At 36.7% G+C, this 16,209-nt stretch overlaps 1 protein-coding gene across 10 annotated transcripts; it reads right to left on the minus strand.

The window, feature by feature from the left end:
- Positions 1–153: 153 nt before the first annotated feature.
- DPA (Transcription factor DP) lies at positions 154–7,979 on the minus strand. Of its 10 annotated transcripts, none has more exons than XM_088968800.1 (11): positions 7,657–7,893; positions 7,105–7,286; positions 6,588–6,767; positions 6,347–6,411; positions 5,904–5,947; positions 4,956–5,015; positions 4,704–4,844; positions 4,474–4,542; positions 4,222–4,320; positions 1,488–1,558; positions 154–844 (listed from the first exon to the last, which is right to left on the minus strand). In XM_088968800.1, the coding sequence occupies exons 3-11, from the start codon at positions 6,764–6,766 to the stop codon at positions 661–663; spliced, it is 912 nt and encodes a 303-aa protein (XP_088824926.1). In that variant the 5' UTR covers position 6,767; positions 7,105–7,286; positions 7,657–7,893; the 3' UTR covers positions 154–660. The 10 variants fall into 10 exon arrangements, with proteins under 10 accessions (XP_088824926.1, XP_088824928.1, XP_088824927.1 ...); XM_088968802.1 differs by having other exon boundaries at positions 7,196–7,286; positions 7,657–7,887; XM_088968801.1 differs by having other exon boundaries at positions 7,173–7,286; positions 7,657–7,794.
- Between the last annotated feature and the right edge of the window lie 8,230 nt (positions 7,980–16,209).

The raw sequence follows: 16,209 nt of genomic DNA on the forward strand, positions 1-16,209 counted from the left end.
GAACTAATCTTTTTTTAATAAAAATATGCCCAAAAACCAAAAAAAAAAAAAAAAAACTTAAAAAATATAAATGCACATTAATTTTAAGTACTGTTACGTCCCTGAGTATCGAAATTTTGAATCTTGCTATTATGATCGCACCCTTCAATCTTTGTACCTCAAATATTCAACCATTTCTTTATGGCAACTCCTCAAATGGTGAATGTTTGAAACCCTCTAAAATACTTAAAATAAACAGATGCTTTCTCACGCACAAGCCTTTTTCTCTCAAATTTGAACATCAAAGTGAAAAAAAAAGCTATCCTACCATATGCACACACATACCCAACATGAAAAAAGAACAAATAATGAAAATGCCAGCCTAAGGGCCGGGATATGTAATCGATCAAAAGTGAACACCCCAGTGATCCATACCGCCAATCTCACTCTTGATTGGTTACATGGCCCGATGTATTTGTTTGTAGCATATCCAAAGTAACTTTTAGCTAGGCTGCGGCTGCGAGTCCCGCCTTCACCGGGACAGGATGGGAGGAGGGGGTTCTAGGAGTTTGGGGGAAGGATTACCCCTGTCGTGTACCAAAAACAAAAACAATAGCTGTCTGAAAAAATAGTCAATTATTCTGCAACTCTGTTGTGGTATAATTGATATATACGTATTTATCACCGAGCGCCCAGAATCTCAGAATTCCAATTAAAAGGTGTTGTGTCTTGGGACTTATCTGCACTGCTAGAGCTTGAAGATGAATGAGCCACAGAATCCTGAGAAAAATGTTTAGCTTGTCCCAGTTGATGGTAACGAATTAACTTGAGAATGTACGCATCATCGTGCAAGGAAAAGGGAGTGCTGCCAACAAAAACATAACTGTCAGATAATAAGATTTCCCATGGCACTAATTTTAAGTAAATTCAATCGATTCTCAAGTTCTCAACCTTAAGCCATTTATTATTTATCAGAGCAGAGAAGTGTTTTCGCAATACTTATTTTCACCATTTATTATCAGGAGAAACTGCATTTCCGTGGCAATACATTTGCAAGTTTGTTTACTGAAAGTAGGATTTAGTTGTCACGTTTTGAAATGACCAAACTCCAACTGTTCTACAGCTTATGCAACATTGCAACATATCTTCGGTTAAATCATGGAGCACTTGGGAGTAACACTACTTAACACTAAGGCTCCGTTTCCTGGGGTAAATTCTTAAGAGTCCAAATTGGCTGAGTACAAATTCTGATTACTTTTGCTTCAGATTTGACTTGTTGATTATTTATGTCAAAGTATAATAAGAAGCAAAATGATGTGGTCCCCAATTTTAAATGAGATAGTGCCAAAGAAGAAATAAGGTGCCAATGCAAAATTTTTATTACCAATAAGTTTAAATTTTGCATCAGGTAAGGGTGCAAATCTGTATCCGATTTATATTTGCATAGCAAACAGAGCCTAAATAGTTTTTCGCTCCAATATAACTTGGAAAGTATCAGCACCACTTACCTATTGAAGTCAAAGTGCACCAACTGCATATCTTCAGAAATCTCTATCTCAACTGTAGCATGAGGACGTGTCTAAATTCAACGCCACGGGGGTGGGGGTTCCAGGAAAATGCACCACCAAAATTAGCATATTGGAATAAAAGTTGAAAAGTAATACTGAAAAATAAGTCACCAAATTGCTAATTCATGTCATGTGAGATACATTTCTCTACGAAGTAGAAATGGATTCCATGGGATAGATTTCATCCATATTGTGCTGTGAAACAAAAATCTATAGATAGAATTTGCAAGAAACTAAAGACAGAATTGTATCTTCCATGAGTTTGTGAGGTCTACTGAATGCAGGCAAGCATGAATCTGTGCAAGATGAATGCATATGGTATTATGGTGAAGCCTCGTAGATAATTTTTCCAAATGCTGTAAGCAGCCTTGTGATACGCATGAACCTCGAGCTTTATTGCCTTGAAATTTAATAAAAAAACGGGTTTGCTGATGAAAAGGGTTCATATTGTGAGCCCTAAAATTCCTACTTTTAGAAGAACCTGGAATGTGCAGGGTTTAAACATTTTGTTTAGAATACCTACTGATTACAAGTTTACCCAAAACATAGAGAAGGAAGTTCAGACAAAAAAGTAATTGCAATTATCATTTCTGATTGGTAGTAATTCTAATTATCATTAATTGGCTCTAAATGTTTTTTCTCACACAAATCACCATAAAAATTTCTTATATTAATAGGCCAATCTGAAACAGATGCAAATTCCATGCTTAAGTACTTGCAAGACCAGCAGAGCTACATCATCAAGGATTCTGAACAACGGCAAAGGATTATGGCTGCAAATCTTTGCGCATAGTTCGTAAAAAGAAAGAACCTTCATGGACAATGATTTAAAGTGCTAATTTAAATGAGCAGTTTGCATGTAAAATTCAGTACCAAATGAGGCGCAAATTTATATGTAACAAATGATGGAGAAAACATAGATGAGTGTACGATGGTGCTTGTTGAAGCAATTAGAAGGAGAAAGAATATGATAATGATAATGTAAACATAATGAGAAAAAGGAAAAAAAAAAAGATATCAATGAGAAACATTAAATATTGGTCAGGGAAAACTAAATGCAAATCCCTTTACCCAAGGAAGAGCCCAATGGTAGGAAGGGCAATGCAGCGGGGCACCCCCTTCCTGTTGGGACAAGGAATCCTCAAATTTTCTGTCTCGAGGCAACCACCTAAAAATACATTAAATTTTGGAGGTGTCTTAGAAAAAAAAGGATTATAGGAACTTGGAGGCATTTTAGAAATAAGATTATGAGATCCTCGAGTTTTAGGAATTTTGGGAAAAATTCAGGAATACTTTAGAAATTGATATTAAACCTAGGGATATTTTAATAACTCGCCACTAGGTTTGGGGTGGATTTAAGGAATGATATCCAAACCCCATCCCATCCTGTCCCTAGTTCGGGGCAAAGATATTTTCCCATCCCTGCCCCATCCCCATTTAAGATCGGAGAAAACCCACTCCATTCAAGACCGACCTCAGTTTTATAGGGAAAATTTTCATCCCTACTCAAAAGATTAGAGCCTCTTTCTTTTCACTTGTCAGTAGGGGTGGATTCGAGCCAAGCCGAGCCGAGCTAGTACCAGGCTCGAGCTCAGCTCACCAAGGTAGTACAAGGCTCGAGCTTGGTTGAATCGAGCCAAGCCGAGCTCGAGTAGATCGTGAAGAGCTTGGCTCATGGCCACCCCTACTTGTCAGCTAGAAAATTGTGTAAGTAATCAGGCACCAGCAGAGAAGGAAAACAAGGAGTTCCAATTTTTCCACTTTTCCTTTTTTTGTTTTTATTACTTCTCTGAAAGGAAGACAACAAACTACCTAAAGAGGGGAGAAACTATATAATAGCCATATCGGATGGTGCTACCCAGCATTTTCAGATCCCTACCAGGCCAGATAGTTGAACCATGAACCAGTGACCAGACAGCAGTCCAGGTCCTGGTCTTGGAAAAGTTAAATAGGCCGAAAGTTGAACTGCCCAGTTCAACTGGTGACCCAGGCAGCTTTCCAGTTAGACGTCCAATTTGGTTTTAACTTTTAACATTGGTGCTCTTGATGGTTCAGGCACCGTTGAACAGACATGGTAACAATTAGAAAGAAAGAGATCTTAGCAAGAGTTGAACTGCATTAAATTTCATTTTTAGCAAACTAGATATAAGCCAATACTAAAATGAAAAGATGAATGTACTTGAGGGCCAGAAGCTTGGTTTATACATATGTGATAAGAAAAACCATAAGCTTCTTGTAGCTTATTTTTTCTCTGTAAAATCGGCAGAAAAATTGAAATTTTTACTGTAAGGTAGCAAAAATGAAAAACTAAAATATTTCAGTTGAAAAAAGTTTCACCTATTTGACAATGAAACGAGAGTATCCATTTTATAAATTCCCCGTGCAACTGTGAATTTTTCATCCCTTTGACAATAAATGTTTTGAGTGCTTCCAATTAGCTCATGCATGATGCAACTAGAATTCAGATTTGGAAAACAACACATCAAAATATAAGATTTGAAGGACAAGTTTGCATCATAATTCATAAGAGTGAATAACATTTTAAAGAAAGCAACACTTTCTTTGAAAAACAATCCTGCAGAAAACATTTAAAAAACAAACAGAAATGGAATCAACAAATAACCCATTTTAACAGGCAATAAAGAATATGAAATGGGTGAAGAATTAATTATACTTGAACGAGTATGAACGGCAAAGAAAACCCTTCTGAAGGCACATTTCCAGATTGATGCAATTGCTGGTTACGTAGCATCAGGTTCTGAAGACCTACAAACTTGATATTTAAGAAAAGGCATCTCAAACATGAGAAACACTACACTACCACAGAGGAGAAAGAAAATAATAATATAACTCCTAACTCATTTAAACATATGACAAGCATGCTTTATTCAAGGAAACAACTGTAAAACAAAACAAATAACATTACTTGTTCTTCCAATTCTTGCAAGTAAGTTGCTTTGTTTCCTATCCTTTTTATCAATTTGACACGCAGTACCTGTGAGGAAGGAAATGGATACATATTCATTATCATAATCAAGCAATCCATTTCCATATAAAAGTAACGGATCTGAAAGGAATCCAAGTTCACCAAGTTACCAACTACGGTAATTAGCCAAAATTGATAATAATCACCACCCAATGAATTTGGCTACATACCTGTAGGTCTTCCAGATCCTTTACTTTAGTAGTGGGAAGCCCCTTCCACTGAATTTCCTTTTTGTCTTTAGCGACAATGTTCAGTGCCATGAGTACGTTCAATGCATCATACACCCTTCTCCTTATATTCTTCTCATCAAACTGCTCAGTTAAGATATCAGATTTCTTGCTAAGTTGTGGGAAATATAATTAATCTTAATTGGAAATTACAGTTCAGGTGCTAAAAAAATCCTGGGATAGATAAGATAAGACCTCATCCAAAGACATGGCATTGCTGTGTGTGGCAAATTCTGCTATGATCTCATCTGCAACCTGACCAAACCAAAGACATGGCATTGTTGTGGGTACCATACAGTTATTTTTTCGATACTGGTATGCTTCTGTAAATAGCAGTCCTAACTAAGACATCTTCACTATAAAAAAAAAAAAAAACAGGTATATGCCCAAATTGCAATACTTTACTGAAACCCATTCTTTAAATTCTTAATACATTCTTATCTTCTAACTAACAAAAAATATAGGGAAAATTCCCAATCAGTACCCTGTACTTTGGCTCGAGTAACAATTTGGTCTCCAAACTTTAAAATGCGACAATCCAGTACCTGCCGTTAACCAGTTCATTAATCAGTCATTAAGTGACATTTGAAAAGTCAAAAATGCCCTTCGAATGCAATCTAATTCTCTTTATCAACCATCCAAACGTTGACAAAAAACTGAACAGTCCCAAATCCTAACCTCTATTCAAAAAAGTTAAATGACTGTTTAGAAGAATCTAGAATTTGGGACTGTTCATTTTATTGTCAATGTTTGGATGGTTGATAAAGAGAATTAGATGTCGTTCTTAGGTCACTTTTGACTTTTCAAATGCCACTTAACGGCTGATTAACTGACTGGTTAACAATAGGTACTGGATTGTCACATTTTGAAAGTTAGGGTACTGGGTTGTCACATTTTGGAAGTTCGGGTACTGAATTGTCGCATTTTAAAGTTCGGGGACCAAATTGTCACTCGAGCGAAAGTACAGGGTACTGATCAGGAATTTTCCCAAAAATATGTTGTGTAATCTCCCAAAAACGCATTGCTCTCCTGAAACCCCATTCTTGAAAACTAGCTAAAGGTGGAGATAAATTCTATTAATTGGGATTCCAGAAATTTATCCAGGAACAGAATGAAATTTGGGAAAAGCCACTCAGAAATTACCTCACTATATGTGGTTCTTCCCTTGCACTCAACCTTCTTACAAACTGAAAATACAACCATTTGACATAAGCATCAAACAAGAGAACTTTCTTCAGATTAGTATAATTAAACATTAATGCTTAAAGCAAATGAACTGACAATGTAAAAAGAAAAGGAAGAAACACATCTTAGAGTTATAGTCTCTAAGCTCCAGGAGACCATATTTATGGATGTTATCAGTAGTACTTCATTAGTATGCAAATCATGGGAAAAGAGTTATTTAGTGAACTCAAGAAATCCCAGTTTACCTCCCAACATCATGAATTCATGATTACGCAAATGACCAAATATATGAGCAATGGCATATAATCAATTCAAAATAGAGGCTTAGAGAAGTCAGCTAATAACATAACAACATTGTAAAAGTAATATCAATATGTGTGGAAAAAAAAGTAAGATCTGACCTATTATACTGAACTGCCGAAGTCCTCCACCTACAATTCTTGACACTCTTTTCTTCTTTGTTGCACTGTTTAATGAGGAAAACAGGGTATCATATTATGATAGTAGATAAATATTACCGATGATCAAACATATTTACAAGGCAAAAGTAGAATAAAATACTAAAAGCACAGCCTTAATAAATAGAAGATATTAAATACTAGCATATGATTAATTTGTATTCATGCATCAACAACAAGAGACCTGGCATCATCTTGTTGGATATTCAAATGACTTCTCAGCATATTATCAGAAGAAATTGCAGTTACATCATATCCTCTTGCAGACAAAACATCAGCCCCTCCATTAGACTGTGTCTGGTCATAGACAACACGAAAGTCTCTCGTATATCTACTGACCATCACATCCGCAGTAACAACCATCCTGCCATAAAAAAAAGGCTAGAGTATAATATTTAGTTTTTACCCAACATATTGAAGCAACACCTCTGGAACCATAATAAAGCCCAAAGCCTCATGAACTGGAAAGAAAACCTTAAAAAAAACATGAATATTTTGCATGAGAATGTCAGCACAAAATGAAAACAAATCATATACATTTGAGGAAAAGGAAACAAATTACCATTTCCAATTTATAGCTTACATAAATATATAAACCCTCCCCCACCTAATAAGTAATAATTTAAAGCCCGGTCTGCAAAACAGAGTACGTGTCATTCTTCAAGTGTACAAGGTACATATTGGAGAGGTTTAGATCATACTTTTCAATCCCCGTATTTAGTAGTCTAGATTGACTAAAATCCTATTTGATCTTTGTAACCATACGCACGCAAGAGAGAAAGAGAGAGATACAAGTCCGCTTTGGCCAAAATTCAGAACGGAGCTGCTTCCCTGACATAAACATGTTCCTCCAGTTTCAATTCCTTCCTTTCAAGTTTTAGACCTACACACAAGTTATTAATCGTTTTATTAGTATTGTCCTACCTAGGAAGTATCAGCCCTAATTTTTATTCGTACGTTGGTCACTTGAAATCCTCCGAATAAATTTCCTCAAGAGTCGACGTAAAACGCTAACGAATTCCCGCATCCTTCTAACAAAACTATAACACGTAACTATACGTCTAGCATTGAACACTTATTAGGCGCTGTATGTATCACTAACTTTGAATTTAGGATCTGAACCTAAAGAAGAAGATGAAGAAAACCAAAAACTGACACGAACCGAAAATCTAGGCATCGCAACAAAACTTCTTTCGGTTGGTCTAAACCATCGAAACACTGTGACAAGATAAATACCATGAGAACAGTTCTACCTGTCGATAGGTCCGTTTTATGGTGATGATCTATTTTTTCCGGTTTGTGGAGGATTTGCAGACAAAGAAACCAGCTCGGTCGTAATCATTCAGCAAGCCGAAAATTGGGAGTGTTTTCAAACAGACGGAACGAATGTGTATCTTCCCGCCATGTAATGTACGAATTTTGAATAGAAACGGAATAATTTGCGCTCCGCGAGGATTCTGACTAATAATAACTCCTGGATGTCCAGCAACATTAGGCTGCGTGGGATCGACTATTATATCGAAAAGGTATTATATCCGAAAAACTTTCAAATCATAAATGTAGTAGTCAATCACGTAAGAGATAAGAATAACTTTAGGGCGTTAATATCAATAAAAGTAATATTTTTAAAAGTTAATTTTTTAAAAATAATATCAATTAAAGGCAAAAATAATGTTAATCTTCTTTTTCTTGCAATCCATTCATCAATAACGCTTCCGCCTCTGGCAATGTTGCTGGAGGTGGGCGGAGTCAGAGGCGGTGGCGTTGGTGGTCATTCCTCTACCCACCAGCGTTGTTGCCGCCTCTGGCAACGTTGTCGGAGGTGGAGGTGGCGGTGTTGAACAGAGGAATGACCACCAGCGTTGCCGGTACCTCTTCCACCCATCTCTAGCAACGTTTCCAAAGGCAGAGGCGAAAGTGGGCAGAGATAGGTAGAGGCTTTGCCGGAGGTGGCAGCAGATAACGGCGCTGATGAATGGGTTGCAAGAGGAAGAAAATGAACAATATTTTTACCCTTAATTGATATTGTTTTTAAAAAGTTAACCTATTTTTTAATTTTTTTTAATATTACTTTTATTGATATTACGACCCAAAAGTTGCCCTTATATGCTATAATATTGATGTTATAGGTGGGTTTTAATTGGTTAAAACTCTTCTACTACTATGTCTTTCCAATACCATAGATTTTTTCTTATTTTTTGTATAAATACAGATCAGTGTAAAACTCTATTCCCCTTCTGTATTTGTTGTTATTTGTCTTGAATTTAGTTTTACATCTAAAATCAATGTAAACTCTATTTACAAAAGAGTTTTGTATTGATAATTGATGTAAAGACAAATATTTATATCGACAATTATGCCTTTTTACTTTGCAACGATTCACTCATTTAAACTTATTGGTGTTGAACTCATCAATGTACGATTACATCAATAAATATTTATATTGGAAACAATTGCATCCTTATGATTATCAATATTCACATTATTCAATAACTGACAACTAAATCCATGCATGTTCTTGAGCGTTTGTTTAGAAATTTTTCGGGTTTAGTAGGGGTGTAATGTTTTTGCGAATTGTGTGGCATTGTAGTGGGCCTTGGCCCTGGTTGGGGCTGCAATTATCACTTTTTTAAACAATTTAAAAACATGAAAAGTTTTTTTTAGCCCCAAAATTTACTCCTAGTGGAGGAGTGGCCATCGAAATTTTATTAATATGGAGAAAACTGTGGAGGGGGGACGTGAAACCCTACCCCTCACTCTATACAAAAGGGAGCTTGGCTCATATAAACATTAAACGTCCAGGCAACCTAAAATTAACGAATTCTCAAAAAAGAAAGACCTAAACCATCTGTTGTAATCAAGTGTTGTACGTGTGAAGGAAGTGTATATGGGCAATCATAAATAGTTTTCTGAGACTCTAAGCAACCAAGCTTCGCAAGAGCATCCTCCGGTTGGTTAGCCTCTCTGTAAATATGAACACAAAAGAAATTCAATATATTTCTAAGCTCCTGAACCTGAAACAACCAAAACTAAAGTTTCCAAAGGGCTGTACAAGTACTATTTAGAATATCAATCATAAGTTTGGAGTCTAATTCCACCATTATCTTCTCTAAATTAAGTACAACCACCAGGTGTAAGCCATCCAGTAAATCCATAGCCTCTGCGACTAAATTGGAGTCTGAACCATAAATGTTAGAGAAAGCACTAATGAAACCATTTATTCCATCTCTTATGATACCCCCTCCACCACATGGGCCAGGATTTCCTCTAGAAGCACCATCAACATTCAACTTAAAGTAACCCTCCGGAACTACTAATAAATGCACCACTTTGATGTACCTATTCTTAATTAGGTGAATTCGCAACCCCAAAACCTGTAAAGAGAGTTGTTGAGTAAAACTCACTTTATGGGTGAGATTTAGAGGAGATGATACATAATGAATCCATCGCACAATTAGCCAAATCACCATATTAGAGCATCTAAATTTATTTTCCATTCTCTGTCTATTTCTTTCCTTCTAGATTTCCCAGACTGCAAAACAAGCAATCAGCCCTATTGTAACAGCCCATTGTTTTTTTTTCTGAGACTGCTGAAAACCAAACAGTGAAAATCTCCTTAATACTCTCATTACCCCTGAAGAGAAGCCCAAACAATCTGCTAAAAAAAAGCCAAACTTTTCGAGCTAGGCAGCCATGCACCAACAAATGATTAACATTCTACTCTAAGTGATCATGACAACAGACACATCTGGATATAAAAAGGATCCCCAACTCCTTTATATCAAAGTCCACCCCTACCTTCCCCACCATAAGTTTCAAGACAAAGAAGCTTATCTTGGCAGGCACTAGAGCATTCCAAACTACCTTGTACCATTCCACCGTAGGATGAGCATCCTTATAGAATGATCAAGTTGTTTTAACAGAGAACTCCCCTTTCTTTTCAGGAAGCCAAACTATCTTGTCTTGGCTATTAGAGAGCTTCACACCTGTCCTCTGAATATGTCAGAGAGCCTCATCCTCAAGAAACCCCATAACCTGATCTAGACTCCAAATTCCTGCCTCATCAACAACATCACAAACTCTCAACTACAAATTAAGACAATCTAGCTGAATGGCTTTCTCAATTAAAGAACCATCCATGGTTCAATTATCCAACCAGAAGCTGATTTCTCCTCTTTCCACTAACCACCTCAAGAGAATGACTAAATCACCTCTTAGTTCCATGTTCACCTTTTAGGTACGAGAAGTATAGCACGAAGGGATGACTGTATAGAAATGATCACCCTTCAGCACCTTGGTTTTGAAAAATTCAGCCCACAAAGAATTTTGAAACAACACTTGCCACAAAGCTTTCAACCTTAGTGCTTTTTGGACATCAAATAAGCTTTTAATGTGCAACCGACCTTCAGAAAAAAAAAGGTCTCACAATTTTCCTCCAAACTATCTAATGGTGATTGTCTATTTGTCTCTTAATTAAACCAAAGGAATCATTTCATCAATTGATCCAGGCGCTTGATAACCTTCTTGGGAGTTAATACTATCGACATCAAGTATATCGAAATACTGCTCAACACATGTCTAATTAGGACTAACTTACCTCCAGCTAGACTTGTTCATGGGCTGGGTAGCCCGACGGCCTGCCCGCACCCCGACCGGGCTTGGTCATATAATTAGGCCCGCGGGCCTGACCTCGGGCTAACACAGTAAGCCTGACTGTGTTTTGGGTCGGGCTCGGGATTTGTCAAAAAAGCCCAGCCCGAGCTCGGCCCAGCCCGACTCAGTATTATATATTTTATAAAATATATAATATGTATTTTACATATTATATAAAATATATAAATAATATAATATTTATTAAAATATATATTTATAATTTAATATATATATATATATATATTATTCTTTTCTTTATAATTTCAATCTCTCTCTCTATTCAGCTGCTTCAACATTAATAATAATAATAGTATAGGCTAAATTTCGGGCCCGGGCCCAAGCTCTGGCTTTGGGCTTTTTATGAGGGCCGGGCTCGGGCTCGGGCCTTAAAAAAATTTGTTAATACACAGTAAAAGCCCCGACCCGAGCCCGACCCGGCCCAACCCATGAATAGGTCTACCTCCAACTGAAACCATTTTCCCTTTCTAGCCTGAAATTTTTGCTGCCACTTTCTGCATAATCCCATCAAACGCTTATGCTTTCACACGGCCCTTACCAATTGGGATCCCAAGGTAGGTGAAGGGAAGAGGCTTATGCACGTAGCTTGTAACCGAAGTTATGATTTGAATTCTGCTGCGAGAGGCTTTTGTTGAAATGAAAAAACAACTCTTTGCTTTGTTCACCAATTGACCCGAACATTGCTCGTACCTGTTTGGACCCTCTTGTGAAGATAATGGTATCATCAGCACAGAGGTTGTGAGTGATAGGAGGGCAGCCATGTGAGTCACATAAGCATCTGCAGGATACTGTTCGCCTAGTTTGGATAAGTTTCTATTGAGTACCTCCTCTGCAATGATAAACAAATACGGCAAAAGGTGATCCCCTTGCCGAAAGCCTCTGGTGGACTAAAAAAACCCAGTGACTTCTCCATTCCAAAGAACAAAAAACCAACAATTCACAACCATTTTTCTAATCAGATCAATCCAAGTTTCATTAAAATCGAACCGTCTCAAGACTTTGAAGAGGAAGTCCCAATTCAGTTGGTTGTAAGCTTTAGCCATATCCAGTTTCAACACTACATTTCCCCCTACAACCTTTTTGTTAATATATGTTACCATTTCCTATACCAAAATTACATTATCCATGATGTTTCACCCCTGAATAAAAGCACCCTACTCTAGTGAAATTAACTTAGGTAAAATACCAGCCAGTCTTTTAGTAAATATTTTTGCAATATTTTTGTACTAGAAATTACCTAAGTTGATAGGATGAAAATCTGTAAAACTCTCAGGGACCTTGCATTTTGGTATCAAAGAAAGAAAGAAGTGTAACTCACCAGATGCTGACCACCATTAAAAAGAATTGGACAATCCCTACCACATCCGCTCCAACAATGTCCCAGCATGAGAACAAAAAAATGTCCTATAAAACCATCCGGCCCTGGTGCACTGTCTTTGTCCATGGTATGAACCACCTCTTGAATTTTTGTCTCAAAAGGTACGACCAAAAGATTGGCATTGTCTTCCTGATTAACGACACACATAATGATATCCGACAATTCCTCATCACCAACAGTTCCTTCCTTTGAAAGAACACTACAAAAATAGTTTACAACACCTTGTTTCAACTCCTCTAAGTCAGAAATCCAATCACTTGTGGAATTTGTAATCTTGCTGATTTTGCTCTGCATTTGGTTAAGCTTAACATACAGATAAAAAATTTTAAGTTTCTATCCCCCTCTTTCAACCATTTAATTCTAGATTTCTGCCTCTAGAAAATTTCCTCATGTTTTTGAACTTCATGAAGTTTCTTCCTCTCCTTCCTTAACTCCGTGAAGCTAGCAACATGGTTCATTTGTAAGTGATTCAATTTAGGCCGTTGAACCCTGTCTTCTGCTCCTTGACAGCCTAATGAACATTCCCAAAGACCTCCCAGTTTCATTGCTTGAGTTTACTCCTTAATTTATGTAGTTTGAGAAATAAACTCACCAATAGATTGGTGTGAACCTCCTTAGTCCAACAATCCCTGGCCACCATGTGAAAAAGAATGATGAGAGAGCCACATCTGCTGAAACCTTAAAGATTTAGGACCTGTCTGTCTTTCCTCCTCCACAGAAAAAACTAGAGGGCAGTGGTCTGAACAGTAGGGATGTTCACAAATAAATCCAAATTCACCAACTCGGCACGACCCAACTCGAGTTAGTCGGTTTTTCTTCACTACCGATTGGTTTCAGGTTGCAAAGATGAACAAACCGATAATTTGGTTTGGTTTCGGTTTGTATGTGAAAACCGAAACTGAACCGAACCGAGTTATGTGAAAAAATATATATTCTGAAAAAATATCTGTTAAATATAGATGTTTTAGTTTTAAATAATAAATATATATCTGAAAAAATATGTATTCTAAAATATATTAGATATATATTCCAAAATATATATTTCCAGAAATTAGAAAACATATATTTCGATATATTTGTATATATGTTTTGGTTTTAAATATACATTTCCAGAAAATATATTCTGAATATTATATATAATATTAGCACTTTGACTTCATGTGCATTGTGCAACCTTGGAGTTTGTTGAAACCCAAACCGACTCAAATCGACTAGGTCGATTTTACTTAATAGAGGGTCGGTTTTAGTTTGGTCTATAGGTACCCCAACCAGGTTGGGTCAGTTGAAAAAACACTACTAAACTGACCCAACCCCACCCATGAGCAAACCTACTAAACAGGTGCGATTAAGATGAGCCACAGGCTTCAAAGGGAAGGAATGCACCCAGCTTGAATTAACCAGAAATCGATCTAGACGAGCCCAAACATAGTCCAAGCCCTCTCTATTATTGCACCAAGTAAATCTGCTTCCGGAGAAACCCAAATCAAAAAACACAACAATAGTAAGATAGACAGTAAATTGAAAAAACAAATCTTAAAATTTTATTCTTGTGACTTTTGATGTATACAATTGTTTATATATGAAATAGTAAAATGAAATTGAAAAAATCACAATAAATTTGAATAAAATAATATAATAAAATTGAAAAAAAAGATATATATACGTATGTATGCATATATGTGTAATGTATATTTAGGGGTCTTTAGGATCGATGATGATTCTTCTTATGAGATTTTTCATAAATCAATGATTTACCATAAAGAAAAGAAATTGTTTGTTTAGCACCATAGTTGCCATGTCAGTCATTTCTCATAAATCAATTGTGAATTTGCCTGGTAGCGATTATCAGCAGTGATTTATTTATGGAACCATCCCATCTATCAATGTTAGATGCCACATTATCCAAAATAAATAGTCAAAAGAAATCTTCATTCATGGCCTTCTTCTTTTTAGTCCATTTTCAATAATCATTTTCTAACCAATTTGTTGATTTATCATAAAACCAACCAACCAAACAACAAAGTAAGTGTTTGGCACTAGAGTGTTTCACAAGTGTTTCATTTTTTGCTGATGTATCATTCATGCCACATCAACAAATAAATGGAATAGGCAAGAAAATTGCATTTTGGTAGACTGTTAAAAAACAATTTTTATGACTATTAGCTTCGGGATTCGGGAAAGGATGGGTTCCTTGAACCGTTAAATTGATGAGTTATTTAATCGCCTTGGTGATCTTGAATTATTAGGGTGACGTGACACATTGAAATTTGAAAGGGCAGCTCAATGCAGAATTCTGAGTTAGAACCCCCCCTGAGAACACTAGTGAATCGGGGCCCATTTGTGAAATGAAATGCTTGTGAAACGCTCTAGTGCCAAATACATACAAAATTATCAATGATTTTGGAATCGCTTACGTGGCTTTCCATGCCAGTCCACATGCAGTACCACTTACTTTAAAGTTCTAGGTGTGAGTAAGGTGGTTAGGCTACGTACAAGGGTCTCCTTGAAGGACAAAAGAAGACCGGATGCAAGAAGTAAGTTAAAGGTTTAGGGAAAATGGGATGAGAGAATGATGGTTTTGTTATGAGATTGACCCCTATTTATAGGGAGAGATCCTGAGGTCTCAAAAAGAATGAGTCAAAAGCGTTTGATTCCCATTAGGAAAGGGAATCTCGGATTCGCTATCAATTGTTAGGGAACACTGCTACGGTTTCGCCACATGTCTTATGAAATATCTCAAGGACGAACTTTCCTTTCGTATGAGGATTCTCATAATCCACATGTGCTATTTCCTTTTGTGACCATTTTTAAACCGATGTGGCGTGGGTGACGTCATTATTTACTTTGCTTGCCCTTATTAGGTCCACGGAACTCATCACAAATGCATGATGGGTTATAGATTAATCATAGGCATCCATGTAATATTGGTTTGATGCCCTTTGTATTATGATGGCCTGAATGACCACTATGTACATACATTAGGTTAAGGTTAGTAAATTTGGGTTTTGACACCAGTTTGAGTCAACCAAGGTACATGTTTAAGTTTGGTCATGGATTGGTCCTTAACCCAAACCAATACATATATTTTACACCCCTGCTTTAGAGTTTACATCAGCACCCTATAGCACATCTCAAACGTTTATTGGGAACATCTCCTGATGACAAATACTAAAGATGTTCTCAGTGCACGCTGAGATATGCATGTGTGGCGCACCCCAGATGTGAAAGCATCCTTGTGTCATGGCAATGGGAAGAGGTTACCCTCCCTGTTCACTGTTACTATAGAGGCAGAGGCTATGGCTTTCAATGAGGCGATAGCCATGTGCTTGGAGCTGAGAGTGCCGCAATTAATCATTGAGGAAGGGAGACTCATAAACCAGGGTCTTAATTTTCACAAACAAGAACTCTGATGTACCTTGGAGAACAAGTACTATTGAAGCAGAGTGCAGAATTAAGGCCAGAGGAAGAACATAATTTGACTTCACAAACAGGACAAAACAACTCAGCAGCCCATCATCTTGCCAAGTTGGTAGCATCGGGTGTAAATATTTCCCGGTCTGTTAATATTTCCATACAATCAAAACTATTTTGAAAAAAAATATATTTTTTAATTTTTGAATTTTCCCAGTTTCTGCCTTTTTGGAGAAAATCTATTGATTCACTAGTACATGCAAAAACAATACAGATCCAACAACAAATAAATATATTATTGCATTTCAAACAATGAAATATGTAGTTTTACTATCAATATAAAAAA

The sequence above is a fragment of the Nelumbo lutea genome, chromosome 2 (genome assembly GCF_056320005.1).
Source record: "Nelumbo lutea isolate HS-2025 chromosome 2, American lotus-T2T, whole genome shotgun sequence".
NCBI lineage: Eukaryota > Viridiplantae > Streptophyta > Magnoliopsida > Proteales > Nelumbonaceae > Nelumbo > Nelumbo lutea.

Coding starts and splice junctions, on each gene's coding strand:
- DPA (XM_088968797.1), bottom strand. CDS start 7,642: ATGGTATTTATCTTGTCACAGTGTTTCGATGGTTTAGACCAACCGAAA. Junction 6,768..7,565: donor TTGCGATGCCTAGATTTTCG/GTTCGTGTCAGT, acceptor TTTTTATGGCAG/GATGGTTGTTACTGCGGATG. Junction 4,845..4,955: donor ATGCCATGTCTTTGGATGAG/GTCTTATCTTAT, acceptor TTAACTGAGCAG/TTTGATGAGAAGAATATAAG.